The sequence below is a fragment of the Misgurnus anguillicaudatus genome, chromosome 23 (genome assembly GCF_027580225.2).
Source record: "Misgurnus anguillicaudatus chromosome 23, ASM2758022v2, whole genome shotgun sequence".
Taxonomy (NCBI): domain Eukaryota; kingdom Metazoa; phylum Chordata; class Actinopteri; order Cypriniformes; family Cobitidae; genus Misgurnus; species Misgurnus anguillicaudatus.
The window spans coordinates 4,599,099-4,626,791 of NC_073359.2; the positions used below are offsets into that span (position 1 = coordinate 4,599,099).

General features: G+C 37.3%; 1 protein-coding gene across 5 annotated transcripts in view; it reads right to left on the reverse strand.

Annotated features, from left to right (window-relative positions):
• LOC129454154 (uncharacterized) overlaps positions 1–27,693 on the reverse strand; it is a 49,292-nt gene that overhangs the window by 18,932 nt on the left and 2,667 nt on the right. The window contains exons 1-7 of one of the 5 annotated variants that reach the window (XM_073861516.1): positions 24,080–24,150; positions 23,101–23,176; positions 22,421–22,768; positions 22,138–22,347; positions 21,718–22,023; positions 21,313–21,525; positions 13,824–14,225 (exon numbers count right to left, since the gene is read on the reverse strand). In XM_073861516.1, the coding sequence (XP_073717617.1) occupies positions 14,218–14,225; positions 21,313–21,525; positions 21,718–22,023; positions 22,138–22,347; positions 22,421–22,768; positions 23,101–23,146 (1,131 nt within the window). In that variant the 5' untranslated portion in view covers positions 23,147–23,176; positions 24,080–24,150 and the 3' untranslated portion in view covers positions 13,824–14,217. Of the gene's footprint in view, positions 1–13,823; positions 14,351–21,312; positions 21,526–21,717; positions 22,024–22,137; positions 22,348–22,420; positions 22,769–23,100; positions 23,177–24,079; positions 24,151–27,693 lie in introns of those variants that run through there. The other 4 variants (XM_073861517.1, XR_012365704.1, XM_073861515.1 and 1 more) reach the window with 4 other exon arrangements.

Here is a 27,693-nt window from a genome sequence, read left to right on the forward strand (position 1 = left end):
CAGCCTGCAATGCAATTATTCACATTTTTCTTTAAAATAACTGTATAACTAACAAATACTTTGATAATAAATAGAATTTATTGCACATGCCATAATGCACATTTAATGAAACGTTCAGGAAGTCGTGAACCACAGAATCATAAAACCCCCTCGACTAATTCTAGTCAGAAGATACCCAAAAAGATTGGTCTCAGTCTGGAGCTCTTGGTGCCCCATTATTGCCCAATCCATCTATTGATAATCTGGCATTAATAAGAAGCTCCTAAACAGATTCAGGGCGTTGTTGTTAGCAGTAAATTACATGTAAAGCGTCTGTGAGAAGACAACTTTGTGGTTACATTCTGGTCTCTCCAGCTTGTCTTTAAATACACTGTCAGATAAACTGTGTCCTAATATGAACTATTTACATACCTCAGATGTATTAATATGTACCTTTGAGATACTTAATATCACATGCTTAAAAACTTAAAACTTGTTTTCCTCAAGTAACATTTCAAATAAAAGATTAAATACATAGACATGTGTATACATGCGTGCTTGTGGAGATCTCTGACTTTAATCGGTTTGTAAAGTTGTGTCAATATCTGAAGTTGTAGTAGATCATTTAATGATCTTATCTCATTTTCTCGTACTCAAGCGGATGTTAAAGAAACTCTTTTTGACACTTTTCATAGCATAAGAAGAAGAAAAGCATTTCATAACATGCTTGAACTTTACATATTTTGAAAACTATTACATACTATTATATTAAAAGTTAATTTATAGCTGTTAATTATTGCTGAGTCCTGTAAAAGATGTCTCTTATCTTTACTTCATCTTTTATGTCTCCAGCAGAAAAAAATCTAATCATTAATCTTCATCTTTTTACTGCTAGTGCTCTTATTCTTGAGCAACAGTCTCAACTCGATTCACACGACAGATTATGTTTTATATTTTTATAAACCTGTTTCTTTCATTACTAATAAACTGAGCCAATAATCTGCAAATGTTTTATACTCCACATGACCAACAAACTGATGAACCTCATGCAGATTCTTTAATTTCCAAGCATTAATGTTTAACAAATCCCAGTATGTTTTCTCTACTGTATATCCAGTGGGATGTGAGTATGAAGAGTGAATATCTACTGTTGATCCCACTAAAGATCAAACTCTTCTAGAGGTGTAAGTCACACCCCAACAGCTACAACACATAAAACTTTAACATTACTCCACTAAGGTCCTGTCCCTAATAGCGCACCTTATGTGGGCTTTCGGTCTCGTGGCCTTAAATTGTGCACGCTCGCTCAGTCTATGAGTCCGTAGGTTGTCCCATCTGTAATTTTTACGCTCCGAAGTCCACACTGCTGCAGCCAAAACATTTAAAATAAACTGAAAAAATGCTTTCCTAACTGCAAGATTAAAGCACAGCCCTGTAATAAAATCCTAACCTAACTAAAACAGCATTGAGTTGAATAACAGTCTGACTTATAGTGAAGATGAAAGTAGATCACAGTATCATCTACATAAAGATTCACTATAGCAAAGTTTTTAAGTTGTTACAGTTGATCTGACACTGACACAAGACTGTTGAATGATAAACTCAATACTTCAATGAATAATTCATCTATTTGAACATTAGATTATTTACACTGAGCTGTCATTAATATGTCACTGTATATGACATCACTGCATCACTGATGTCACTGCTGAGAGACTGTTGCTAGGTGATGATGTCATAAAGAGAGTTGTGACATCACTCCAGCAATTCTGCTGATCTGCACACAAACATTTGCAGCACTAGAGTCTAACAGTGACAAACACATAGAAAGAGATAAAAAATGAAATCTGACCATTAGTGTATTGTATTATAGTCTATAATTTATATCATTTATAAAATTTTATATAATTTATAGAAGAGTATACATTAATATTATAGGCTTTTATTTTAGATACTTTTTGTCATAATAATCTTCTGTATCGAAATCAGCAAATAGTTCTTTCTTTTAGTGTATGGAGGACAGGTTTAAAAATGGGACAAACTAAACTTTGTGCAGCTCATCTGGGACGACTCAAAATGTGTCACAGAATTAGTAAACATTTTTTTCTGGCCAGGTTTGACTAAAGATATAGTTGAGTTTACAAGACATCGCCAGTACACTGATCATTGATGCTCTACAAAAGCTCCACTAAAGCCTTTGCCAGTATTATGAGTGCCATTTTAATAAATATTGACCCACTATAGAGGAGTAAGGCTGGTAACAAACATATGTTGGACATTTCTGACACGTTTTCACTTTAAAGAACATTAAAGCCCAACCTGTAGCCTTCTGTTTGTTTCAGTTATTTGTGTGTAACACATTGTGGATGTTTATGAGAAGACTTATGGTTTATTTACTGCTTTAGGTCAAGTGACAATTATACAATGTAAATATATGAAATTTAAAATACATGACATTGTGTACTTATAATACACTGAAAAAAAATCCTTTCAATTTACGTAATTTTAATGTGTACATCGGTCCCACATGATCCGATTGTTTAAAACCAAAATAATTTTCCTCAAATAATTTTTATGTGTCAGACCAAAACATTTTAATCATTTTAAGTAGTCTAATATAAATATGTTGACTCAAAGTGATATTTCTCTTTACTATAACACATTTATTTTGTAATTTTTAAGTAATTTTATTATGAAAGGGGACTAGATTTTCATCTGTAATTCCAACATGCTTTTTTAATGCTTATATTATGGGATTATGTAACTCTAAAGCAATTTTATTATGTCTCTGGCACCAGAATAATCACCCATAATTATCCAAATGTTATTTATTTTTTTAAAAACAAAATACATTTGCATTGGCATAAAAAGCAAAGAGTTTTGTACAAATGTTTAGTGATATTGAGGCAAACCACTGCTTTTTAGATCATCAATTCATTTAAATCACTACACATTAATTCAATAACAGTCAATAACTATTACAACAATCAGCACATGCAGTACATACATAAAGGGGCAATTTCCCAAACAGGTTGTAGATTAATCCATGACTAGGCCCTAGTTATATTAGGATATTTTTACAAACCCACCTTACAAAAACAACACTGGAGTACATCTTTAGACAAAACAATGGCACTGATATATGGCATTGCAAAAGTCTGGGACTAGGAAAAGCCCAATCTGTGAAACTAACCCAAATGTTTAAAATAGTTACTATCACAGTAGATTTAGAAGTGCTAAAGCACAAACACTGCATTCCAAAGAGACATGCAAAACAGTAAGTACTATTATTTTTAAAATGGATTTACAAACTGGAAAATATCAATCCTTAGGAAAGTCAGAGCTACAGCATTTGTATAAACTGTTAATCAAAAATTCATCAAAAACAAAATACAACAACCATTTCCAAAATCAACTCTGAGCAGCAAACTGTTAATGTATTAATAAGAGAAAACACTTAAAACAGATTAAAAAAAAGTCAAAAATGAGCAGCACAGTCTTTCTGATCATTTCACTGAAAGAAACTGTTCGTTAAAGTTACTCTCAATGCAGTTTGGATTTCCTCAAAAATAAAGCGGAGATCAGGATAGCTCAGGTTTAAGGCATACATCAGCTCAAACACGATGTTGCAACACCTTCATGGCTTCCAGGACTATACAAAGATCCTCTTCTTCATCACAAGAAGCATGTTGTTTGAGAGCACAAATCCCAACATTGGTGTCTTCAAATGACCTCACTTATGTTGACTTTATCCATGCCCTGTACAAAACAGACAAATGTAGTTAAAGAAACAGAAAAAAGGTTACTGTTACAATAAAAGTGTCATTGGAAATTAGTACAATGCAAACAAATATAAATGTAAGTATACAGACCCATGTGCATTGCCACAGCATGTTACAATTGGTTACAAATACATGGGTTACAAAGCAAGGCAGCTGCACTGTCCACTGCTCTGGGTGTGTGTGTGTGTTCACTAGGGATGCTCCGATCGATCGGCCAATAATGGCATTAAATGACTCGATCGGTGCTCGTTAAATCTGCCGATCTCATAAACCGATCTTTCTGTTTTCTTTTGTCATCAAAAGGATCCTGAATGTGGCTGCAATTAAAGACATTTTTTTACGTAGCACGAGCATTTTTACAACCCTTTGCTCATGTGCGGCGTGCAGATTTGTATGTCTCTCTTTGCCTTTACAGAGATATGCGTATTTTCTATGAGGATGCCCTCCGGTAAACAGCGCGAGGGGTCTTCACATCCCCATCAAACAGCGTATACAACACACATCTATCACGGACAATTGCATCCTCATGCCAAAAGTTTCTTATTTGCATGCGTTTTAAAGTTTTGAGCGTTTAAACTTTTATTTTCCTCACAGCTGCTTGTCTGCGTTCAGCCGCCGCCCACACACACAGCAGCCTGTCATCAGTGCACGTGAACAGAGCGATCTCTGTCAAGTCTTAAAGCTACAGTAACCTAATTCATCTCTCAATAAAATCACTCTCTGCTCTTGACTAAAGAACTTTTATACTTCATACGAATGCGTGTATATTTAATTAATACAGTAAAGACTGTAAAGTGTTTTATTTTCAGTACTTTTAGGAGACATAAGCCTTTTTAAAGCCATATTAAATTTCTCTATGCAGAATAAATATTTGTTGTGCTTATTTATTTGAGTCACTATTAAAACAATAGTATAGACCCCTTGCACGTGACGTCACGCTCTACTCGCGCGAATTATGGACGCCATGACGGACGGCGGAAGTGCTATGTTGTAGACGGACGGCAAGCCGAACAAGTACGTGTTTGTGTTCGTTAGGGTCATGAAATGGTTATTTCGTGTTGCTATGATGCACCTACCATTACAGAAAAGTGGCATAAATACATTATTTTTTACATGAATGTTATTGTTTAATGCTGCAGTGACACCATAAATCATAGCTGCCTGCCAACCCTCACGCAGTCACCGTGAGACCCAATTGACCCCATTCTCACGCCACACATCCATTTTCACGATATAAGTAGCTAAACCAGTGCTCGAAGTACTGACACACTTATATTTTAGCGTACCTTCACTGTCTTTTGCGTGCCACCACTTCTCATGTTGCTGGTGCTTTGCTGCAAAGAGTCAAAGAGCATTTCACTTTATGTGGCGCTGCGCAGGAAGTAGGAAGTTCGGCAGCGAGGACATCAGAGTACCGCGAGAGCAAGTCGAAATGTTACAAAAGGATCCGCCTTTACCTTTGCTCTCGCGTTACTCTGATGTCATACGCCGATCAGTCAGCTCCGCACCAGTCGAACACACAAAGCGTCAAGGTTGAATGGATGAAAAGCAGAGACCTGCCAGGTGCACAACAACGGATTCCACGCACGCAGATACCCTCAGAAAACAGCAATTTTAATCAACCATCACTCGCGTGTGCATGTTTGCAAGCAGTACAAGCCTGCGTGATGTTTGCGGTGACAGGTTTTAATAAAAGAGAAAAAAGTCAATTGATATTTGACATCTATAAACAATAATATATACGAAATATAATTATATGGTCTTGATATACACATTATCTGTTGCTTTAGTTTAATATAAACTACTCATTTGGTTTATTTGATTGTGACAGTCCGTCACCACTTTACGCTTCTCTTCCTCAGTGGATAAACTGAATCAAAGCTGCTGTTATCTGCAGTTATACATTTTACAGAGACCAGTAGCCTATTCATTAGATTTTAAGAACTTTTTTGGCACTTTTATCAGAAGAAAAGCATAATAGAAGTGTATAAAATAATAGTAAAGACTCTAATCTCAGGCATTTAAACTCAGTAAAAGCTTTTATTTCAATTTAATTTCTAAAATATTATTCGATTTGTATAGTGAACCATTTTAACGCAGTATTTTCCAACTATTTAACACAGAAATAGCTAAAATCCACACTATTATCAATTGGCAAATGGTTAGGACCTCTCTCACTCCAAGCTGAACTCAGAAGTTGGCAGCTCTGCAGACTTTTAAAAGCCTTAAGATCAGCACCAGTGTATGGGGGTATCCCGTTTACCACATAGTGGTACAAATCATGCGGGCTGAAGTCGGGCAGACTCGGCGATTTAATGAGGTCCGTGAAAATTGAAGGAGGAAGAAGGTAAGGGTCGGTATCCAGTCCCGCTATCTCTAACTTCTCTAAATAGCGCTTTTTGTGAGGACCTACCAAATGCCCTACCTCGACCGATAACTGCACAACAACTTCCTTAATATAAGAAGCCATGTATTTAGTGTAATATATATTTAAACTGTTTAAAACTAATCAAAGATCCCGCTCGCCTATTACTAATCAACCTAGTGCGTCAGTGATTTTGCCGTCCAGCATGGCGTCGTCACGTGGTCTAGGTCACGTGTTTGCAAAGGGTCTATACCTAATTACTGCAAGTAATATAACAAAGGCAACATCCGTGGTATTATTTTATCTAGAAAAAATGTAACAGTTACAGTCATCAAAGAGCTTGCATATCAGCTTTAAAAAAATCATTATCGGTATCGGCGATCACAAAGATTACAAATCGGTGATCGTATCGGCTGCAAAAATCCTGATCGGAGCATCCCTAGTGTTCACTACACTGGAATGAGTTAAATAAAGAGGCCACGTTTCGAGTGTGTGCTACCACACCTGACAATCACATCAAAAGTGAATTCTCTCATTTTCTCACTCTCATGTTGTTACAGACCTGTATAAATGTCTTTGTTCTGATAAACATGAAGGAAGATATTTATTTTGAGAAATGTTTGCAACCAAACTGTTCATGAGCCCCATTCACTTCAATAGTATTATTTTTCCCCACTATGGAAGTGAATGGGGCTTATGATTGGTTTGGTTACAAACATTCCTCAAAATATCTTCCTTAGTGGTCATCAGAACAAAGACATTTATAAAGGTTTGTAACAACATGATAGGGAGTAAGTGATGAGAATTTTTATTTTTGGGTGAACTACCCCTTTAAATCTTCCCAGGTGTTTTAATGACCCGTGTGCCAAAAGATGTTGTAACTAAAACATACTAAACGTTCTGTACTTCCAACAAAGATTACACATTTTTATGTCTATGAATCTATATTACTTACTTCTGTCATTTGATCATTAATTGTTTGAAGTCTTTTTGCTAGCTGTCCTCCTTTCTGATAGAGGAGTTTCATCAGGTTTTTGGATTGGAGGTCCAGGTGACACAGGAACACAAGACAGTAGTGATTCTTTTAAATTCAGCATTTATCTGAAATAAACAAATTAACCAACCATTGTATATTTGAGTACTGCGAGTCAAAGAATAATAATTGTATATTAGTTACAAAAATAAGATATAGCTCCTAACAGCAGTACAAAAGTGAAAGAAATGACTTACCAATGCTGTGTAGCGCATGAAAGAATGATGGACCTATAAGAGGAAATATTCAGATGAGAAATCAACACATAACCTCAAATGATGAAGGTCACACATACACAGAACAATAATGAAATAAGTATTATATCTGTCATAGGACGCAATGTTGGACAAAAATAGATCTTAAAACAACAAGGTTCTCTTCTGAAAACGTCAGCTTTAAGGTGTGGCACTTCAAAGCAATTTATTTTCAGTTAATATACCAGACGTCACGCGAGACATTTAAAAAAAAGCTTTTTCTAATAGAATCAAGTGTTGCTCGTGGCGTAGCGAAGTCACGAATAACTGACGCGGGTCTGATAATCTGATTAAGCAGACCGTTTGTTTCATACGCGCAATGTCATTATTAATGTAGTCAATTGATATCATCTGGTAAATTACTTACATGGATAACGTTACTCTGGACAGAATAACTTTTGGTTAGCGTTTTATTTGTCCTGATACGTTTCCATAGAACAGCTGAGTAAAAAGTGCCTCAAAAGTCAACTCAAAGCTGACAGTTTTCAACTCGGATAAAACTAAGTTACCAAACGTGAAATAACGTTAAACAGCTGACATTTTTAAAACGCTGTGTTTTTCTTTATGAAATTGACTGACTGTTAACTTACTCCACCAACCTCCTCCAAACTAATATTTACTACAAGTCATTGCAATGGCTACATATTGTAAACAAAAATAGTCTATCTAGTGAAGATATATCACGTATGAAGCGAACATAAATAAATAATAGAACTTACTTTAATAACGTGGTGTCCGTCTGAGAGAGTTCTTCTGACTGACTGCTGCTGAGTCTTCGTTTTGGCGCCCAAAACAAACGATCTTTATTCTTCTTTTATGGCAATCGATGTCCTTCTCATTGAGCTATACTGCCCCTGCTGCTCAGGAGGTGCCGTTTTGTGTGCAAACCCAATTTTATTGCTTTAAGTATTCAATTCAATCAATTTTAATCAATGTGAGAATAATGTGTTCATTTTACATTCAAACAAAACATTTTAATCCTAATCAATTAAATTATGTTTACACAAGGAATATAAATATTTTGTGTTGCATATACATGTTTATTTTATTTAAATTCAAAGACCCACTAAGTCAATTTTTTTCAGTGTACAAGATAACAATATGGAGTTTGTCATGTGTTATAAATCATCATACTCATAAATGGTACAACCACAAATATTATATTGTAAATGTTATACTGATTATTGATTAGAGAATACAACATACAGTATAATAATGTTTATTATAAGGGAATATACCTGCAATCAAGGCCGCCTTAATGCACGGGCTTACCTGGGCTGAAGCCCAGGGGCCTCCCAAGTTCAAGGGCCTCCCAAGTTTGCGTTCATGACGAACTGAAAATGTCATATTGTTTTGTAACTTGTCGGGTTTTCTGTCAATCACTCTAATTGCACGTTACATGGCTGCTGATTGGTCCGTTGTAACTTAACGTGAAATAAAATGTCAGCAGGACGCACCTATAGCCGACAGCTTAGGGCTGGCGGCAAAAAGAAGTCCTGCGGATATTTTTTGCTATCTGGGACGTAACATATTTTTTATTCCGCGTAATGTAATTAAGTGCGCGTGGTCAACTTGACATTCCTGCACGTTAGACTGAGTGTGACAGAGAAACGGGAAATAATTCACCAACAAATGAAAGAGTAATTTCTGAAATTTCATAAAAAGCACTATAGTGAGGTGCAGCTCTCTCTCTCTTTCGTGCGCGCGCTCGTTCGTTCGCTGTGCTCGTTCAGCTGAGTCTCTGGCATGCAGAAGTCTCTGACCCGTGCACAAGAAACTGTGCCGCTAAATTAAGAAAGGAGTTCCCGCACATAATGCTGTTAGTTGTTATAAAGTTTAAGTTTACTCGCGTTTATATCAGTGACCCGTGCGCAGCTGAAGCGATGTAGTTTGACGCGACGTCAGCTCACAGTACACACATCTGTTGGTAGAAAGACGAGAAAGAGACGCAATGGTAAAGGTGCAAGTCTAAGAAAGTAAAGAGCGACAAAACCATCTCAAATGATCATCCCCTGATAGCACCATTATAATCTCATTATCTAAAGATCTCATATACAGGTATGTTCCCTGTCTGTCTTGTGCATATTCATACTTGGTCGTTTTACATGCTTATGTATGCATAAATACTAAAAACAATGCATACTATATCTTCAATAGCCTACAAAATAAATAACTGATTAAAAACAAAATTCTGTCTATAAAGACTTATCTTTTGTTATCATTAATGCATTTAACAAGATTATGTCTATAAAGACTTCTCTTTTGTTATCATTAAGGCATTTTCACTTTAAAACTAACTTTAACTTATTATATTTTTAAAACTGTGGTGAGAATTTAGTTAGTAAGTGGCAATTTTCTGCAAATTATATTCCAAAAACTATATAAACATAAAGCTTATAAACATAAACTTTCACACATTTTGGTTTTATTATCACCACAAGTTGCTGTGTTTGGTTGTTAAATAAAGTGTCTTGGGTTTATGCTCAAGTGGACTCAGTGATATGTTAATAACAATATTATGGTGTTTTCTGGCTCAAAGAGGGAAAACTCACTGTTGTATGTGTCACAAGTCGGGGTGGACCCAGATGTAAATAAGGTCACGCCCCTTTCTCCACCTCGAGGAGATTCCCAAAGCCACCCCAATGACCAGACACACAAGGTAAGCATAAATTAAAATGTACTTTATTTAATTTATTTAAAATTAATAAATAAGGCAGGGGAAAAGGGGAACTTAAAATAACGGCCCCTCTAGGCTCTCTTCACAGCTCGGTATCTCAGCGTTCATGCTAGTTCTCTTCCTCTCCACAGACGACTGCTGGAACACAGGGACACAGTGAATCATTTCAAGGTTTTCTCTCACCTCTGTGCTGGTTACAGCTTCTAGGTAGGTATGGCTCTCTCCACAGCTCAATATCTCAGTGCTCACGCTGGCTCTCTTTCTCTCCACAGACGACTGCTGGGATACAAGGATACAGTGAATCGCCTTCAAGGTTTTCTCTCACCTCTGTGCTGGTTACAGCTTCCAGGTAGGTATGGCTCTCTCCACAACTCAATATCTCAGTGTTCACGCTGGCTCTCTTTCTCTCCACAGAGAACTGCGGATGGCGGGCTTAACGCTGGCTAGCTATGCAGTGCGTTGATTAGACAGTGGTTCGCAAGGAGACGCCGGGGGCCAAGACCCACTCGGCGGACTCGTTGATTGGCAGAGGGGCGAGGACGTCACGCCAGCACACCGGGTCGAGCGCTGCCCTTTCCTCGAGACCCGTTGGTCGATCGAAAACTGGACCGGGGCGCCCTTTCGTCGAGACCTCGGGCTGGCGGATCTCACTCGCCTCCACTCTGTAATGATGGAACAGACACGGGTAAAGTAACAACAGTAGGTGTAATACTCACACACACCGCCAATCGCACAATTCTTCACCGCCACTCCGTAACACTGTTAAACTGAAGCACACTACAGCATAATTGTACAGATGGTTTCTAGCGCCGTTTTTCCTCTTTGTCGTCCCGGGGCGAGTGACTGAAGGCGGGATTACGTCAGACAAGACACAGCACTCTCACTGCAATACACAGCATTACACAGCACCAATTCAAGTGAAAATTTCTATCATCCAAAGACTCACCCACCACGCTCAGTGCACACGATGACACCCGTCTTCTACTTCGCTCTGGGCGAGAAAAGGGAGATGGTAGACGGCCTAGTGTTTGGTTGTTGTCGTCACTGTAGCTGCTTCCACACAAAACCCTTCGGCTCACCCACCACACTGGGACAGGGGTAGGGCCACTCACTCTCTCTTGAAAACACTCAACAACGATTATCTAGATAAACTGTATCCAAAACACCTACTTCAAGGGATGTAGTTACTCACAATTACTGTCTGCCTTCGTCCTAGGTTGACTTCACGCTGTAATAACTCCAAATGCATGAATGAGGCTTTTTCCAGCCACCATACCACTTCTTCACAGATGCAAACTCACAGCAGCAAGTTTCCCTCTTCCTCCGTTCCTCTCGTCCACGTTAGTGTCCGTCTAGTATTCCACCTATAAGGTTGTCGATATCCTCCTTTGCATAAATCTATGGTCCAACGAGAGAGAGAGAGCAATACGGCGATCCAAGCAGCGTATCCGGCGAGCCCAACTCGGCGCTACGATACACAACAACACTCAGCAGTTAACTCTCCAGCGATTTCGGGGGGCTCCTCCTTAAAGATCCACAGCTTGCCTTCCTTTCGCCTCCTGTGGCTCTGTCCTCTTTCCGCTCGCTTCAGCGATCCCCGGATCAACAGAGCCTTCGGGCTCTTCAAAAGGTGCGTGTCTTTGTATTGCCTTTGGCAAAGGGACTCCCCCGTGTCAACCGCCTCTCGTGTACATCGCTCCGTGTCAATCGCTCCTCTCTTTGTGTTTCAGCAGAGCTATATATTTCATACGGCCTCCAATCACCCTTCGCTGGCCTCATTCCTCTCACCTGCGGCTCGTCAACCCCTGATTCCGTTGTCCTGGAAACCAGGAAGTGAGAAGGTCCGTCCTCGTATGTGGCCCGGTGGGGAAACCTTCCGGGCGGAACCAAAACTTCCCTAACTTTGGTTCCGCCCTTAAAAAGATCGTCACCTTGTGACATATGTCTCGAAAAAAACTAATGCATTTTGTGATGTAGATTACCTAGATATTACACTTAAAAAAGAGACTATAAATCGAGGGGAAGGGGGGCCTACAAAACCTCTTAGCCCCGGGGCCTCACATTAGGTTAAGGCGGCCCTGCTCCTTTTGTACAGAAAAATATTTTCAAGCCCCATTCAGATCTATCCTTTGCTTGCAAATTCCTTATAGGATGTATTTAAAACGATGTAATTTATACACTACTGCAACTTCAGTCTGTGATCTTACTAAAGAAACTAAATAAGAAAAAAAGGTGAAGCATTAGATTACGATTCAGACTGATCTAACAAACTGAACTAATAACACCAGCAATGAATGTTGTAAGTTGGTTATTGTCTGGATTTGTAATGGGAATCACATAACTCTCATTTTCATATTGCAGAAACAAACTTACTGTGAGATACAACAAGCATATAGACACCACTGCCTGTAAAAGATGTCTCTTATCTTTACTTCATCTTTTATGTCTCCAGCAGAAAAAAATCTAATCATTAATCTTCATCTTTTTACTGCTAGTGCTCTTATTCTTGAGCAACATTCTCAACTCGATTCACACGACAGATTATGTTTTATATTTTTATAAACCTGTTCCTTTCATTACTAATAAACTGAGACAGAAATAATCTGCACATTTTTATATTTACATTTAACTTTTGGGGAAACTGAATGTAATTGTTTCTCTGAAGTAAAACTTGTTAACAAAAATGTTAAATGGAGCTGATAGTAACATATTTAGCAAATTGTGTGCGCTCACTTAGTCTATGAGTTCGTAGGGTGTCACATCTGTAATTTTTAGACTTCGAAGTGTGCTCATCAGCGCCCCCTTTGCCCCCTTGATGCTGTCTGCAGCAGGCTTTGCGCACTTTACCAACCCAGAAGCCCTTGCGAAAGAGCAGTCAGACCAATCAGACGACGGATACATAACTCAAATATATTTTTTTAATTCTGAAGACACAGATTAAAGATAAGGAGAGGAAACACAGCTGCAAAAATCAGTGTCGTGTTCTTGAATCAGCATAAAAACTTGATCGGCTTTGCCACAAACCACCCACTTAAACAGGATGAGACTGTGTGATAGACATCTCTGCCCAGAAAACCAGTTTATACCAGCTTCAGTTTAATACTAGATTAGACTGGTAAGCAAAACACATCATATCAGAGACAACCTCAAAAACAAGTGTAAAATTCACAACATAAACTTCAGTTCATGACACGGCTTTTTAATTTCCTTTTTCAGTTTTTAAAATGTTATTTAATTATTGTTTAACAAAAGATAAATAAAACACAAATGGTAAAAGCTCTTATGATCAATAGCATCACTTTAGTCCTTATAAATGTGTAAATACAGCATTATTATGAGCAGTTGAAGTTGTAGTAGATCATTTAATGATATTATCTCATTTTCTCGTACTCAAGCGGATGTTAAAGAAACTCTTTTTGACACTTTTTATAGCATAAGAAGAAGGAAAGCATTTCATAACATGCTTGGACTTTACATATTTTGACAACTATTACATACTATTATATTAAAAGTTAATTTATAGCTGTTAATTATTGCTGAGTCCTGTAAAAGATGTCTCTTATCTTTACTTCATCTTTTATGTCTCCAGCAGAAAAAAATCTAATCATTAATCTTCATCTTTTTACTGCTAGTGCTCTTATTCTTGAGAAACAGTCTCAACTCGATTCACAGGACAGATTATGTTTTATATTTTTATAAACCTGTTCCTTTCATTACTAATAAACTGAGCCAATAATCTGCATATGTTTTATATTTTCTAAATTGGTATTTGGAGAAATTATTAAGAAATGAATGTAATTCATTTAAAACCTATAAAAAGTATTAAATTGAGCTGATGAAAACTTACTTTCAGACTTTCCAATGCAACTCATGTGGGTCTAAAAATAAGCAGCGTGTAAATGAGCTTAAAGGCTGGCAGACAATCTGGAGCTGTGACAGTTTAATAAAAAAGCTCATTTACATCAGACACACTGATGGGCAACTTCTCTTCTTATTTTCGGCATGACGCTCGAGTCTGTTCCAAAATACGGCTCTGGTGTGCCCTTGTGTGCAAGTATCCCTAAAGTCTGCACTACATGATGTCATCAAAGTGTCGACTCTGAGGAAGTCCACAAGTTCAGGGTGTGTCATATCTCTGAAAGGCAGGTACAAAAAAGCTTTATTAAAACATTATAGTAGCAAACCTTCAGAAAGCCAAGCCTTGTTTTAATCAGTATCATACAGTTTTATGTATTTAAGCATTTGTTTTGTCCATTGTATCTGAAAAAAGACACAAACTCAGTTATATTCAGAAAAGGCAGAACATTCAGAATTTGATTTTTCTGTGATTCTCAGATTTCAGTCTCACTGCAGCCGTTATCACAGCGCTACTCAGCAAATAACCATCATGACAGCTGTGTGCATATTTTCAAAATAACACAAAAGTTCTGAGTGATGCGTTATGTCGTTCAGTGCCACTGGCAGCGCTAAAACACTTTCACTTTTGGTTGTGTTAGTACATTTAAAGTAAAGCTTGCGTTAGAAAATAATAATTCCACCTTGATTGTGTTTCCTCATCTTCTTTTTTAGGGGTTTCTCCAGTAATGATGGTACACAAAACAACGCGGCACACTGACACCTGACTTTGAAACCTGCAGAAGCTGTAATTTTGTAGCATCTCACTTCAATATTAATGATCAGCTATGAGTGCTGCACAGTGAGACTGAAAGTAGGTCAGTGATGATGTCATAGCTGAGAATAAACCAATCAGCATCAAGGACTGAAACTATCTATTTTATCATTTACACTGTAACAAGTGAAAAGTTGGATCTACTTAAAGTTGCAGTCGGCAAGATCGGTTCTTGTGGTGCTGCTTGAAGTCAAACAAGCCTTATATCACATTAATCCACCTTATATTGAACGCAGCGTGATGGCGGAGAGAACATTCACTAACAAACTTTTGATTCCTTGGCTAACAACCAGAGCTAGAAGAACAACCAATGAAAAGAAAACAACCAAGCAACAGAAGTAAACTAAGACAGAAAGCGACCGTGCCTGTAATAAAACTAGGATCAGTATCGGAGCAACATTTGAAAGGTGGAGGGATCTATGAGCTTTTAAAGGGTTCAAGCTGGATGCAGAGCTTACCATATTTCTTCTTGACAGGTAATTGTGCTTTATCAACCATTTATTGTATTTCTGAGTGTTATGTAAGTAATCTAAGTATGCTCAGGGTTTCCCGCAGCACTTTATAGTTAAGGCAGCCCGCCTAAGCTTGGAAATCCTACCACCTTAACAAGGTCGTCCAAAAAATAAAAAACACGGGCACACGTGTCACAATGGCTGAAATGAGGGAAAAACGCTTCAGTCACTGGAGGATAACTAGCCAGTATGTGTGTTCGTGAGAACTGTAAGTAGATTTATGTTTTGGGTTTATTTAAGCCTGTTATTGTATTAGTTTATAGTTCTTGCACATTTAAAGTAAGTTATCTGGTGATTTTGTTTGACTTCTTCACCTGCTAGCTAGATTGCACGTGCCTGTTGATTCTATATAATTGTAGAGCGCTCTTGCTCACATTATTTATTTGCATTATTTACATGCGACAGTAGTTACACTCCATTAAGAAATGTAATTAATAGTGGGAAATAATCAGTTTTTACAATCTTCGCGCTATCTATCATCGTTCGCCGGACGTTCTACAACATTCTTTATTCAGGGAAAAAGAAAACCTTTTGGGGGGAAGACGTTCATCTAGCATATGGATAGCCATCGAGGTAAGATAATTATTCTAAACGATCTAAATTCTTTAAATACTATGATAATCTGTCAACTATTGGCTCGAAGCATCTGCAATTATTATGATAGGTGTAATGTTTTCTTATCAAGGCTAGTTGCGTTTACAGGTCTTATACGTTTGACGATTGCACGTGTTTTCTGTTGCATTGTACACAGCCAAATGGACTGAAAAACACAACCTAAAATTGCTGCATTCTTCATACGATGCAGCAGACCTACCCCACCGTACCGCCTTCATCACCCCCACAGCCCCCACCTCCAACGGCGGATCCCCGCAAACCTCTAAACAGCAACGTAATGGGTGGAACCCGGAGTGGGCTATGGACCCTAAATATGCAGGGTGGCTGTACCACACAGAACATAGTGAGTTGATTATTATTTATTATTTATTTTATATAGGGCTGGAACGACGCGTCGACCAAGTCGATTACGTCGATTACGTAATGACGTCGATTTGCCGGAAGTGCGTCGATGCGTCGCACTGTTTACATTTATCATTTGAAACGATGGCGGCGTCAGCTCACAGTGATACGGTCAATCCGGCGTTAAACCAAACAGCCAGAACGAGGTCAAAAGTTTGGGAATTCTTCAAGCAAAGACCGAATAAAATGGTGCTCTGCACATTGTGCAAAATGGAGATGGCATACCACAGCAGCACGACATCTATGCACGAACACCTTAAACGAAAGCATCCTGGCGCTCTCCGACCTCAAAACGACGAGACGGCAGCGTAAGTATTTGAACTATTACTGTATGTTTTTACACAGCAATAGAATGCAGGCTATACACTATGTTGTGCTTAATACAGCTGCGTTTACATCTTTATTTAATACGAACTGCAAGGCGCCTGATCTGGGCAGTATGTTGAAACAGTAAATAAAGAGCGGGACATGTTTTATATTAATAAGAAGTTATGAAATAATCCGTTACTGTCACACGTGCATGTGACCGCGTGCACAGAAAGCCAGCTTTACTTTAAAGTAACAGCAGCGTAAACGCTGCTTATTAAATATTAGAAGAAAGTGTAATAAAATTGTACATTTACCTAATTTTCTTTGTTACATTGGTTTGGATAAAGTTTTGTTGTATTTTTAATAAAAAATACCTTTTGCTTTATAGCCACCTGAAAAACATTTCATTTAATTTCTATGGTTAAAATACTGTTGTGACAGTTAAGTTGAAGAGATGTTCAACAGCTACTGTTATCAGTCTCAATAGTGAACGCAGCTTTAATAAACACCTTTCCTAAAACACACCTTTGCCTGCACTGCATAAATCTTAACATTTGTAATTATTGTTATTGGTTAATTAATGGAAATTTCACATAGATTTCATGTTGAAATGTTTGTTTTGTTTCTCAGGAAAAGGCAAAGCTGTGTCTCCGATTTTTTTCAAAAACGGAATGCCACTGTATGCACACCCATTATGGCCGCTGGGATTACTGACAGCATTCTCAAAATGATTGTGAAGGATATGAGGCCTCTTTCGGTTGTGGAAGGTCACGGCTTCCGTGAGATGGTCAGCACATTATGTCCAGGGTACACGCTTCCCAGCAGGCCCCATTTCACTACATTAATGGAAAACAAATATGAGATGACACTTGAGAAAGTGAAAACTTCACTCAAAAAGGTCAAAACAAAAATCACTCTCACAACAGATGCATGGACAAGTATAGCCACTGAGGCATACTTGGGTGTCACCTGTCATTTTATTAACGAAAACTGGGAGCTGATTTCCTATAACCTGACCACAATGCCACTCGAAGAACGTCATACAGCTGAAAATATTGCTGGTTGGGTGGAACAAGCAGCAGAGAAATTTGGTATATCCATGGCTAAAGTGTTGGTTGTTGTACATGACAACGCTGCTAATGTTGTTGCAGCTTTAAGAATCCTGGAAGAGAGGCACAGGGTTACTTCACTCAGGTGTGCTGGCCATACACTGCAGCTAATCGTGAACCATGCTCTAAAGAATGCGCAGATCAACAAGACAGTAAGTGCTGCAAGATGCCTCGTAGAACATTTCAAAAAGAGCGAGCTGGCCAGCACCAAGCTCAAAGCCAAGCAGCAACAAATGGGTACTCCTCAGCATAATCTAACACAAGATGTATCAGTAAGATGGAATAGTACATTTTACATGATCAGTCGCTTGCTGGAACAGAGGTGGCCCGTGACAGCAACCCTTTCAGACCCTGAAGTCACACAGCGAGGGAAGCGCTACCTGGATCTGAAGGGTGATCAGTGGAGCCTACTTGAAGAACTCGAACAAGCCCTAAAGCCCTTTGAGTGTGCTACAGTCTTCCTAAGTGCACAGGATTATGTCACTGTTTCTGCTCTACCTCCACTGGTGAAGGGCCTTCAAAAGTCAGCACAGAACACATCATTTGAGACCACAGCTGTCAAGGCTTTTCAAGCTGCTGCGGCAGAAGAGATTGCTTCTCGATGGATGAAAGAGACCACATTCAGAGATGATGCACATAATGTATGTATTATTGCTGCTGCTCTTGACCCACGATTTCGAAAACTTAGGTTTCTGTCGGAAGAAGAGAGCCTTAAAGTGCAAGTCAAAATTCAAGCTCTTGCACTGCAACAAAAAAAGTGAGAGAGAGGAAACACAGCAACTTAATGTGGAAGAGGAGGACGCAAATGCCATACCCCTCGCTTCAGAGAGAAGGCCAGTGTCTCTGCTGGACACTTTGCTGGGTTTTGAAGATTCAGATGAGCCCAGCAACACTGAGGGAGACAATGAAAAAGGTAATGATGAAACTGAAAGTGTAATGGTGGGGACTGAGGTACTATGTATTTTAGTGAACCAACCACCTATCCAAAAGAATGAAAATCCTCTCAACTGGTGGAAGGTAAATGAAGGAAGGTTTCCTACCTTGGCCATAATGGCAATACTTGTCTATTCCTGCAACATCTACCCCATCCGAACGCCTCTTTTCTGCTGCCGGAAACATTGTGACCAAGAAAAGAGCAAGTCTGACTGCAGAGCATGTAGACATGCTTACATTCCTCCACCATCATTCTAGCTAAACATTTTTTTACCCAGAACTTCAGAAAAGTTCAATGTTTAAGTTGATGTTTATTCAGGTTTTATATATATAATTTTGTGACTTTTTTATTTTCAGGTATTAATATATGCCTATTTTATTGTGCAAGTTAAAAAATGCCCATTTTGCACAGTTTATGTGGGGTGAATTTGTGTTTAACTTGTTAATGTGATCTGTTATATTTTCCTTGGCACTGCCACTTTATTTTTATTTTGGAAATGTTTGTTTGATTAAATAGGAAAATGCTTAATGCCGGCAACTTGGCATTAATAGCAAATGTTGTTACCTTTATTATTTGTCTATGAATTATATAAAATAATCCTTAGAATATTTTTGTTTATGGTGAATAATGGCCATTTTGCACTTTATGTTGGGCTGAATTTATGCTGGATTGTTTTTATGTGATTTCAGTTTAATTTTTCTTGCACTGCCACTTTATTTTCCATGTTGAAAATTGTTGTTTAATTTGTTAAAATGTTTAAATAAAATGTTGGCATTAATAGCAGATGTTACATTTATTAGTTGTCTGTGAAAAAAAATCATTATTATGAAAAATCATCATACATTAGACAATTTGACTAATCGAAAAAATAATCGATAAGACTAATCGATTGAGAAAATAGTCGATAGTTGCAGCTCTAATTTTATACTAAATGTTGAAAGTATTGCTATATTAAATGAGTTATTGCATTATTCCTAGAGATGTTTTGCAGACTGTGCAGGATGCACCGTCAAAGGGCATTACGTGGCCCCTCTCAAAGGCCTTTACAAGGTGTAACAAAAACAGGATTAGACTATTTGTTTTTCGTAAATATTTCAGATATACAGACAAGAAAGGACAGCTGTTCTGTCAATTTTTGGATCTTGTATCCATTCCAGATGGCACGGCCACAACTATTGCAGAGGCTGTGAAGCAGGTGGTCATGATATAAAAATACCTGAAGACTAAACATTGTAGGCTAAACCAAATTTCTTACAGAAAAATGGATTTGGCACAAGGTGGCTATCACAAGAGAAGGCCATTTCAAATCTTCAGAGAAATCTGCCTGCACGGCTTGCTACACTTGCTGAGGAGGTGAATATAAAGAAGGATGCAGTGGCACGAGGGTTGTACACATACTGTGCAACTTACAGATTCATTGCAGCTGTTCACATGCAGGCAGACATCCTGACCTACCTGACACAGCTTTCCAAATTGTTCCAGAAGGAAGATATTAATTTCATGGCAATCAAAAACCATGTAAGTTGTGATGTCACAATGATTTTTATTTATATAAAATCATGTTTAACTTGTATGTCTATTTAGGTTCCTATTACCATTGAGACATTAACTCTTTCACCGCTAGCGTTTAAAAAAAAAAGTTGCCAGCCAGCGCCAGCGTTTTTCATGATTTTCACCAAAGTTTAATGCCTTCCAGAAAATGTTCTTCTTTAAATATATAAACATACAATATACCAAATGAAAGAACAGACCCTCTGCTTCAAACAAACAAAAAAAAAAAAGTTTCATCCTACCTTCAGTGGTTCTTCTGTAATCAGCTTTTGAATATGGGTAGGTTTCTGCAAAAACACCACATTTTGAGCAAAAAACAGAGATAATTCCATTTTTGTGATGGACTTTTCATAGAGATCCCATTCAGAGCGATCTTTAAAACAGACGCGGACATGCAGCCGCTTGCCATAGGGCAATACTTCCGGGTTTAAAAAGTTGCGGAAGGGTGGATAATAGCGGTATTGCGGAAAGACGGAAAATCTCGTCAATGGCGGTGAAAGAGTTAAGGGAAATTAAAGCAGCAGGTGAACAGCAACCTGAGGGCTCCTTTCTAGGTCAGGTTAAAGAGAAGGTGACCCATCTTAATATTGACGCCGAAGAAGAGATGGGGAGACGTGTGGCGCCTCTTTCCAATCTCACCTTATGGGCACATTTTCAGACACAAGTAAGCAAGCTCAAGAATGAATAAACATTCTCTTAAATATTATTTATTTTGTCTCACATCTAATGTTAATAGGTCATGGAGCCATACATTGACAGCCTCACTGAGAACCTGGAACCCACATAAAATTTTCTGCGCGAAACCCTGTATGCTTGAACACGCACTGATGAGGACGAGCTCGATATGAGGTTGCTCGGTGGTAGTGTGGGAGGGGCATAAAAATTGAAAACATTCAAAATCATCTCAATCCTCCAAAGTTGCCGACTGTAGCTTTAAAGAGTTACTTCAGTTGGTAACTAAAACTAGTTCTGTTTAACTTAAAATTTCACTTGAATTTCACAATAAGAAACAACTTAATTTTTTAGGTATTACCAACTGAAGTTATTTTTTAAGTTGATCCAACTGTTTACTTTTTACAGTGTAACAGTAAAGTCAGATGTATGATGAGATGTTGTGTTACCTCTTACAGTACAGGAATACTCTTGTAGCTCCTCACTGTTGATTGAGTCCAGGTACAGCTTGTTTAATAATGTCAATCCATCTGTTACCTGTTGTCCATTCTTATACCAGATGTAAGTATGTTTGTTATCCAGAGTGCATCTTGTGGTTAAACAGCTTAATATCACTTTTTCTCCATCTATCACAGGGTCTGGACTGCTTCTCACTCGTGTATCTGAGATTTCATATAACAGAGATCATGTCAACTAATTTTCCAAGTTGGGCCTCATATTTTTGATTTAGCTCGATTGATAAAGCATTAACTAAACCTCTAATCACAGTCATGCTGATATCAGACTCCTACTCGAGCTATAATGCTTCAGTATAATGAGTGTTGCACTACAGAGAGTTTATTATGAGCAGTTACCTGTAACAGTAAGATAGACTCCAGAAGAACAAGAAACTTCATCTGATGTGTTAGTGTTGATCCTGAACTGATATCTTCCAGTGTCACTCATGCTGGCATTTTTTATTCTCAGTGTGTTTCCCAAATACTCCACACGACCAGAAAACTGATGATCCTCATGTAGAGCCAAGTGTCTGTTTTGAAATTCCCAGTATGTTTCCTCTACTGTATATCCAGTGGGATGTGAGTATGAAGAGTGAATATCTACTGTTGATCCCACTAAAGCACAAACACTCATAGAGGTGTAAGTCACACCCCAACAGCTACCTGAAAAAATCACAAAATACTGCTGTAACATTCACAATCAATTACAAACACACTCATACTGTATATGAATGTTCTTCCATTTTAATTTAAATATTGTGTAAATGTCAGACTCACACACAGATAAAGTGGACCCTAAAAAAGACTTAGAGCAGAAATAACTGTCAGTGTGTCCAATGAATGATACAAATATGTTTTGTTTTTTTGTTAAATGTTGTCCATTCTTGTACCAGTGGTAATCATATTCAGAAGTTAAAGGGCAGGAGGAATCACAGCTCAGTTTTAGTCGCTGTCCTGTAGATTCAAGATTCATCTTCACCTGTAAAACTAAATAATCAAAACCTTACATTAGATGAGAAATGAAAAGAGTTTAACTGGACTGATGAGAATGTAAATGTACCTGAAACTGTTAGATTGACTGTGACTGAGCTGAGATGTTTAACTCCATCCTTCATAATGATCATGAGCTGATATTCTCCACTGTCTCTCTCTCTTGGATCTCTTATTGTTAGTCGTGAGTAGCTGTTAGTGATCCTCTGACACACTCGTCCTGAGTAATCTGAATCTAAAGTCAAATCTTCAGGTTCATCTTTGTTTCTCCAGTTTGTTCTCTGTTTATGACTGAACCAGAACCCAGTTTTGATGTTGATGTTTGAGTAAAAACACTTCACTGTCACACGTGTCCCCATCACAGCACAAATATTCAATTCATCACAGGTTACATTAAAGTTATCCAATGTTAGGAACCCTTGAAGAAGAAACAGTAACGTTAATAATATTTCTAGCTTATCTGTGTTTAACTTCATTAAAATGACAGAGCGAAATGAGAGATTCAGACAGTCCTATAAGGATATCAACCCTATTCATCAATTTTGTTCTCAAACACAAATCTCTAAGTTCAGTTTTAAATATACAAACTCACTTTAAACATTTTAGAGACTGATCCAAATGGAGAATCCAGCCTTTGGAGTACAGCGATGTAAATTAAATAAGACTAAACTAGTTTAAAATCTGACATACTTTTAACAAATATATAACGAATTGAAGTATTTCAGTATAATAACAAACTGTGTTTCATACCTTGAATGTGTAACAGCAGGATCAGTGATGAGAGTCTGAAGTTCATGATTTCTTTCTGTAGAAATTCACATACCAGCTACAAAACATTAAACAAGAACTTTTCTTATTGCTGATAAAAAACAAAATGTTATAGTTTGACTGGATGCAAAAATAAGTTGTGCACATGCGCAAAACATTTGCGCTCCAAGTTCATGTATTATATTTATGAATCTCGTCACAGAAACACGCAACAACAACAGCATTAATGGAGTCACACGCTGTACTAAATTCTGCAGCATTTGTTTATACTTTTGAAACATTAAGCTACTTAAAGCAATAAAACAGCGTTGTGACTTTTGAAAAGTGTGTTTTACCTATATCTGAAAACTTCTTAAGAACAACTCCAACTCAGTTTTGACTTGTATACAGAGTAAAGCGTGAACTCCAACGAGAGATGCTGTCGCGAGCGTTGCGTTGCCAAGTCCTCTGCTTTTTTTCGAGTTTAGATTTGAGATACTGATTAACACTTTTCACCAGTTGTTTTTTTCCTGCTGGTTAAAGATTAAATAATTCCGTTGATAAGTTATTGGTATTTGGACTTTGAATAGTCATTGTGATGCTTGTTTTGAGCTAGTTTTGAACGTCCAGTCGGATGGTTTTGAAACGTGAGTCTGGCAACCCTGGCTGTCCTTGCGCAGAGTTTCTAAATAACGTACATGTAAATGAACATTTAAATCAGATTGCAATGTTTAGGGTGCATGTAAACTGTATCGTCGTAACCTTCAATCGTATTAAATTTAGTCGGATTGATACATTTTTGTGCATGTAAACAGCCATTGTGAAAAAATATCTAGCACTAGCAACCTCCCCAGAATAGTGTATCTATATCTAGTTCTTTATCAGTAAATGGTCAGTGAGCTAAACCTTTAGGAAAATGTTAATTGTCAACTTCAGTTTAATTGTCAAACTAAACATTAATAAAAGCTGTTTTAATTTTTACCTTAGTAACGGTTTACTTGTAGATGGTGCCTGCAGGGTCAGGGATAAATCTTCTTCTTTGGTAGTTTTTACTGACAGTTTGCAAACAGTGTGCATTATCGCCATCTTCTGGACTGAGGTGTGAACTCCTTGTGATATCAATTATATTACTCTACTACGGGGGTGAGATTAAAGAGATTAAAGATTAATTAATTAATACAAATAAAGTTAACTAAATGGGGGACTGATGTTTCTTAATATTCTATATCCTATTTGCGAGTTGAGTTTCTTTTAGAAACACGATTACAGCTTTAATTAAAGATTGATCACCTAATAGGTTTTTTAAACACAATACATTCTTTGCTGCCTTTTCTAGTTCTTTCTTTTTTTCAGAATATTATCTACATATCAGGAGTATGTGTTCTACATTCTGACCTCAGTCTGCAGTAGGCCTATTGTTTTCAACCAGGCCAGAAAAAATACCTTAACACCCGATCCAAAGATTTCTTGACACCCAAGTGACCAGAAAGACAATCGTGAGTAAGATATACAAGATGTCAGATCGATAGACTGCTGGAACAATAACTTGAAACACATCACTCCATTCATCCTGACTTTATATTTTTAGATCTGTTCATTTTCACCATCACTAACAAAATAACCAGAAGCTCCAACAGTACTTCTTCCAACACTACATCCTCAAATAAAGATGATAAAGTAAGATCCTGTCTCTGATCATGAATTAATTTCTCTTGAGATTGAAACATCTCTCCAAATCCTGTCAAATTCATCTCATCTCTGGCTATAAAACTATCATAAACCTCAGATTGGTTATTGTTTAAACTCATTATGCCTTTTAGCAGACATGACACGAGTAGTTACACAAACAGGAAATGTTTCTGGATAAACCAATTCAAGCTGATCTGGACCATCTAACTTATGAGGAGTAACAATAACTTCAGGAAGAGGTAGAACTTTACCCCCAGATAAATCATTCCCAAAAAATAAAAGACACTCCATCTATAGGGATTTGGGAATAAAGTGCCACCACAACATCCTCAGTAATCAAATCTGATATTGTGTAAAAGAATTGATAAATAATCAGCACCAAAGCCTTTAAAACAAGAAAAAATCTACCAATGGGGTATGAAAATGTTACATTCATCAAGTTTTTAAGAAAAAAAAGTAAACTTATTTCAAGATCTTTTCTTTACCCATTGGTAGTTTTGTGCTTGTTTTAAGCACTTATTCACATAAATTTAATATTTTTTGTGACAAATTTTATCAGGTCATTTTGCAAGAAAATACATATTGATTAAGAATGGTTAGATATTTGTACTGAAAACATGACAAAAAGCAAATTTCCCTTATTTTCAAATCCCAATGTTGACAGGAATGCACTTGATTAATCACAATGAATTAATATTGACATAACTTACAATTAAACTTCAAGTTAGTTTCCTCCTTTCATAATTTCTGTCAATCTAAACTCTAAGAGTCTCTCTCTGTTTCTGAGGACTCATTGTTTTGTGTATGTTGTAGTACATTAGACTCTGTTGTCTGTCGCCCTCTCCTGGAATAAACTTGAAGTCTTTATGTGGTAGATTTACAGCCGTGCATCATGTCTTCATGTTTCCCAGTAATAATATAATCCATACACTGTCAGAAACAAATGTTATAAATGATCTCTAGATGTCACTGGGGCGGTACCCTTTTAAAAAGTACACCTGTGCACATGAAGAGTTAATAATACCTCGAGGTACATACTGACATCACATATCTGTACCTACAAAGGGTACTGGCCAAGTGACCGTTTGGGAACATTACTTTAATAAACTGTGAAAGTTCAACAATGTAGACAGAATTTTCACGTTGATGTGACCCCTTTAAATTAAACATGACTTTGTTTTGTGTTATTTAGTGAATTCACTTTGGAAATCATTTTGATCTGTACAGGCCCCACTATAGCACAGAGACAGCACTGCTTAGTTTCAAATGACCTCCTATTAACATCCCATCGTGGTGAAATCTCAATTCTTATATTACTAGACCTTAGTGCAGCCTTTGACAATCTTACTCAATAGACTATAAAACTATGTTGGCATCAGTGGTCAGGCGTTAGCATGGTTTAGATCGTATCTAACTAACTGCTATAAGTTATAACTTTGTTTATGTAAATAAGGGAGAGTCATATTACGCCCCGGTTAAATACGGCATCCTGCATGGATCAGTTCTAGGTCCTATCCTGTTCTCGTTAAATATGTTACCTCTATGAGACATCATCAGGAATCCAATACTGTCAATCTATCAGACAGATCACATGAACACAGACACATATATGAGAGGCGTCACTGTTAATAGAGTCACAGCTGAAGAGTGCTGTTGATGATGATGGGCTGCAACTTGTGACTATATTCATCATATATAATAATAATATGGCACAATGTCAAATGTTTTTATTTATAAAACAGTTACTGACCAATCAGAATCAAGGATTTTTTTATATCTATTTTATTTAATCTTTATTTAACCAAGAATGCCCATAATGCTCGGGAAACACTTGCATGATCAGTCGTTATGATCAAATTACATTCATAATCTGTATGAAAAATCATTAGGTGTGTCCCCGACCTGTGAGAGACCAAGCAGCGAAGCCATACCTTTCATAAAGACAAAATTAAAAGTACAATAAAAACAAACAGTGAACAAAATTTAGATGCACTAAAAAAGGACTCTTAATATTATTTGTAAATACTAAAATGTCATGTAAATGTATGTACACAAAGTCAAGCCTATAGTAATAACATTCTTATAACAGATACACTTCTTTATAAGCATAAATCATATACAAGCGCTTTAAACTTTCCCATGGTAGTAAAATGATCAAGCTGTTGTTATATTCTGAAGGTTAATTCATGACCAGAATGCAGAATAAGCAAAAGATTTTCTACTGAGTCCTGATTGAAACCTAAATACACTGAAGAGTCAACATCTAGAAGAGACAAGCAACATGCATGTAAATAATGTCCCCATAGTACAAAACATTTTAAAATAAACTGAACAAATGCTTTCCTAACTGCAAGATTAAAGCACAGCCCTGTAATAAAATCCTAACCTAACTAAAAACAGCATTGAGTTTAATAACAGCCTGACTTATAGTGAAGATGAAAGTAGATCACAGTATCATCTACATAAAGATGCACTATAGCAAAGTTTTTACAGGATTTATGTATTGTGATGTTACAGTTGATCTGACACTGACACAAGACTGTTGAATGATAAACTCAATACTTCAATGAATAATTCATCTATTTGAATATTAGATTATTTACACTGAACTGTCATTAATATGTCACTGTATATGACATCACTGCATCACTGATGTCACTGCTGAGAGACTGTTGCTAGGTGATGATGTCATAAAGAGAGTTGTGACATCACTCCAGTAGTTCTGATGGACAGACAGCTGATCTACTCACAGACCTGCAACATCTAACAATGACAAACACACAGAAAGAGATAATGTTATAAAATCTGACCATTAGTTTATTTAAAATACAGATATACAGATTTTCTCACCTCTATTTGTTTGTCATCAGTTTTGTTTTTAGATGAACTCAATTTATTCATGCTGAT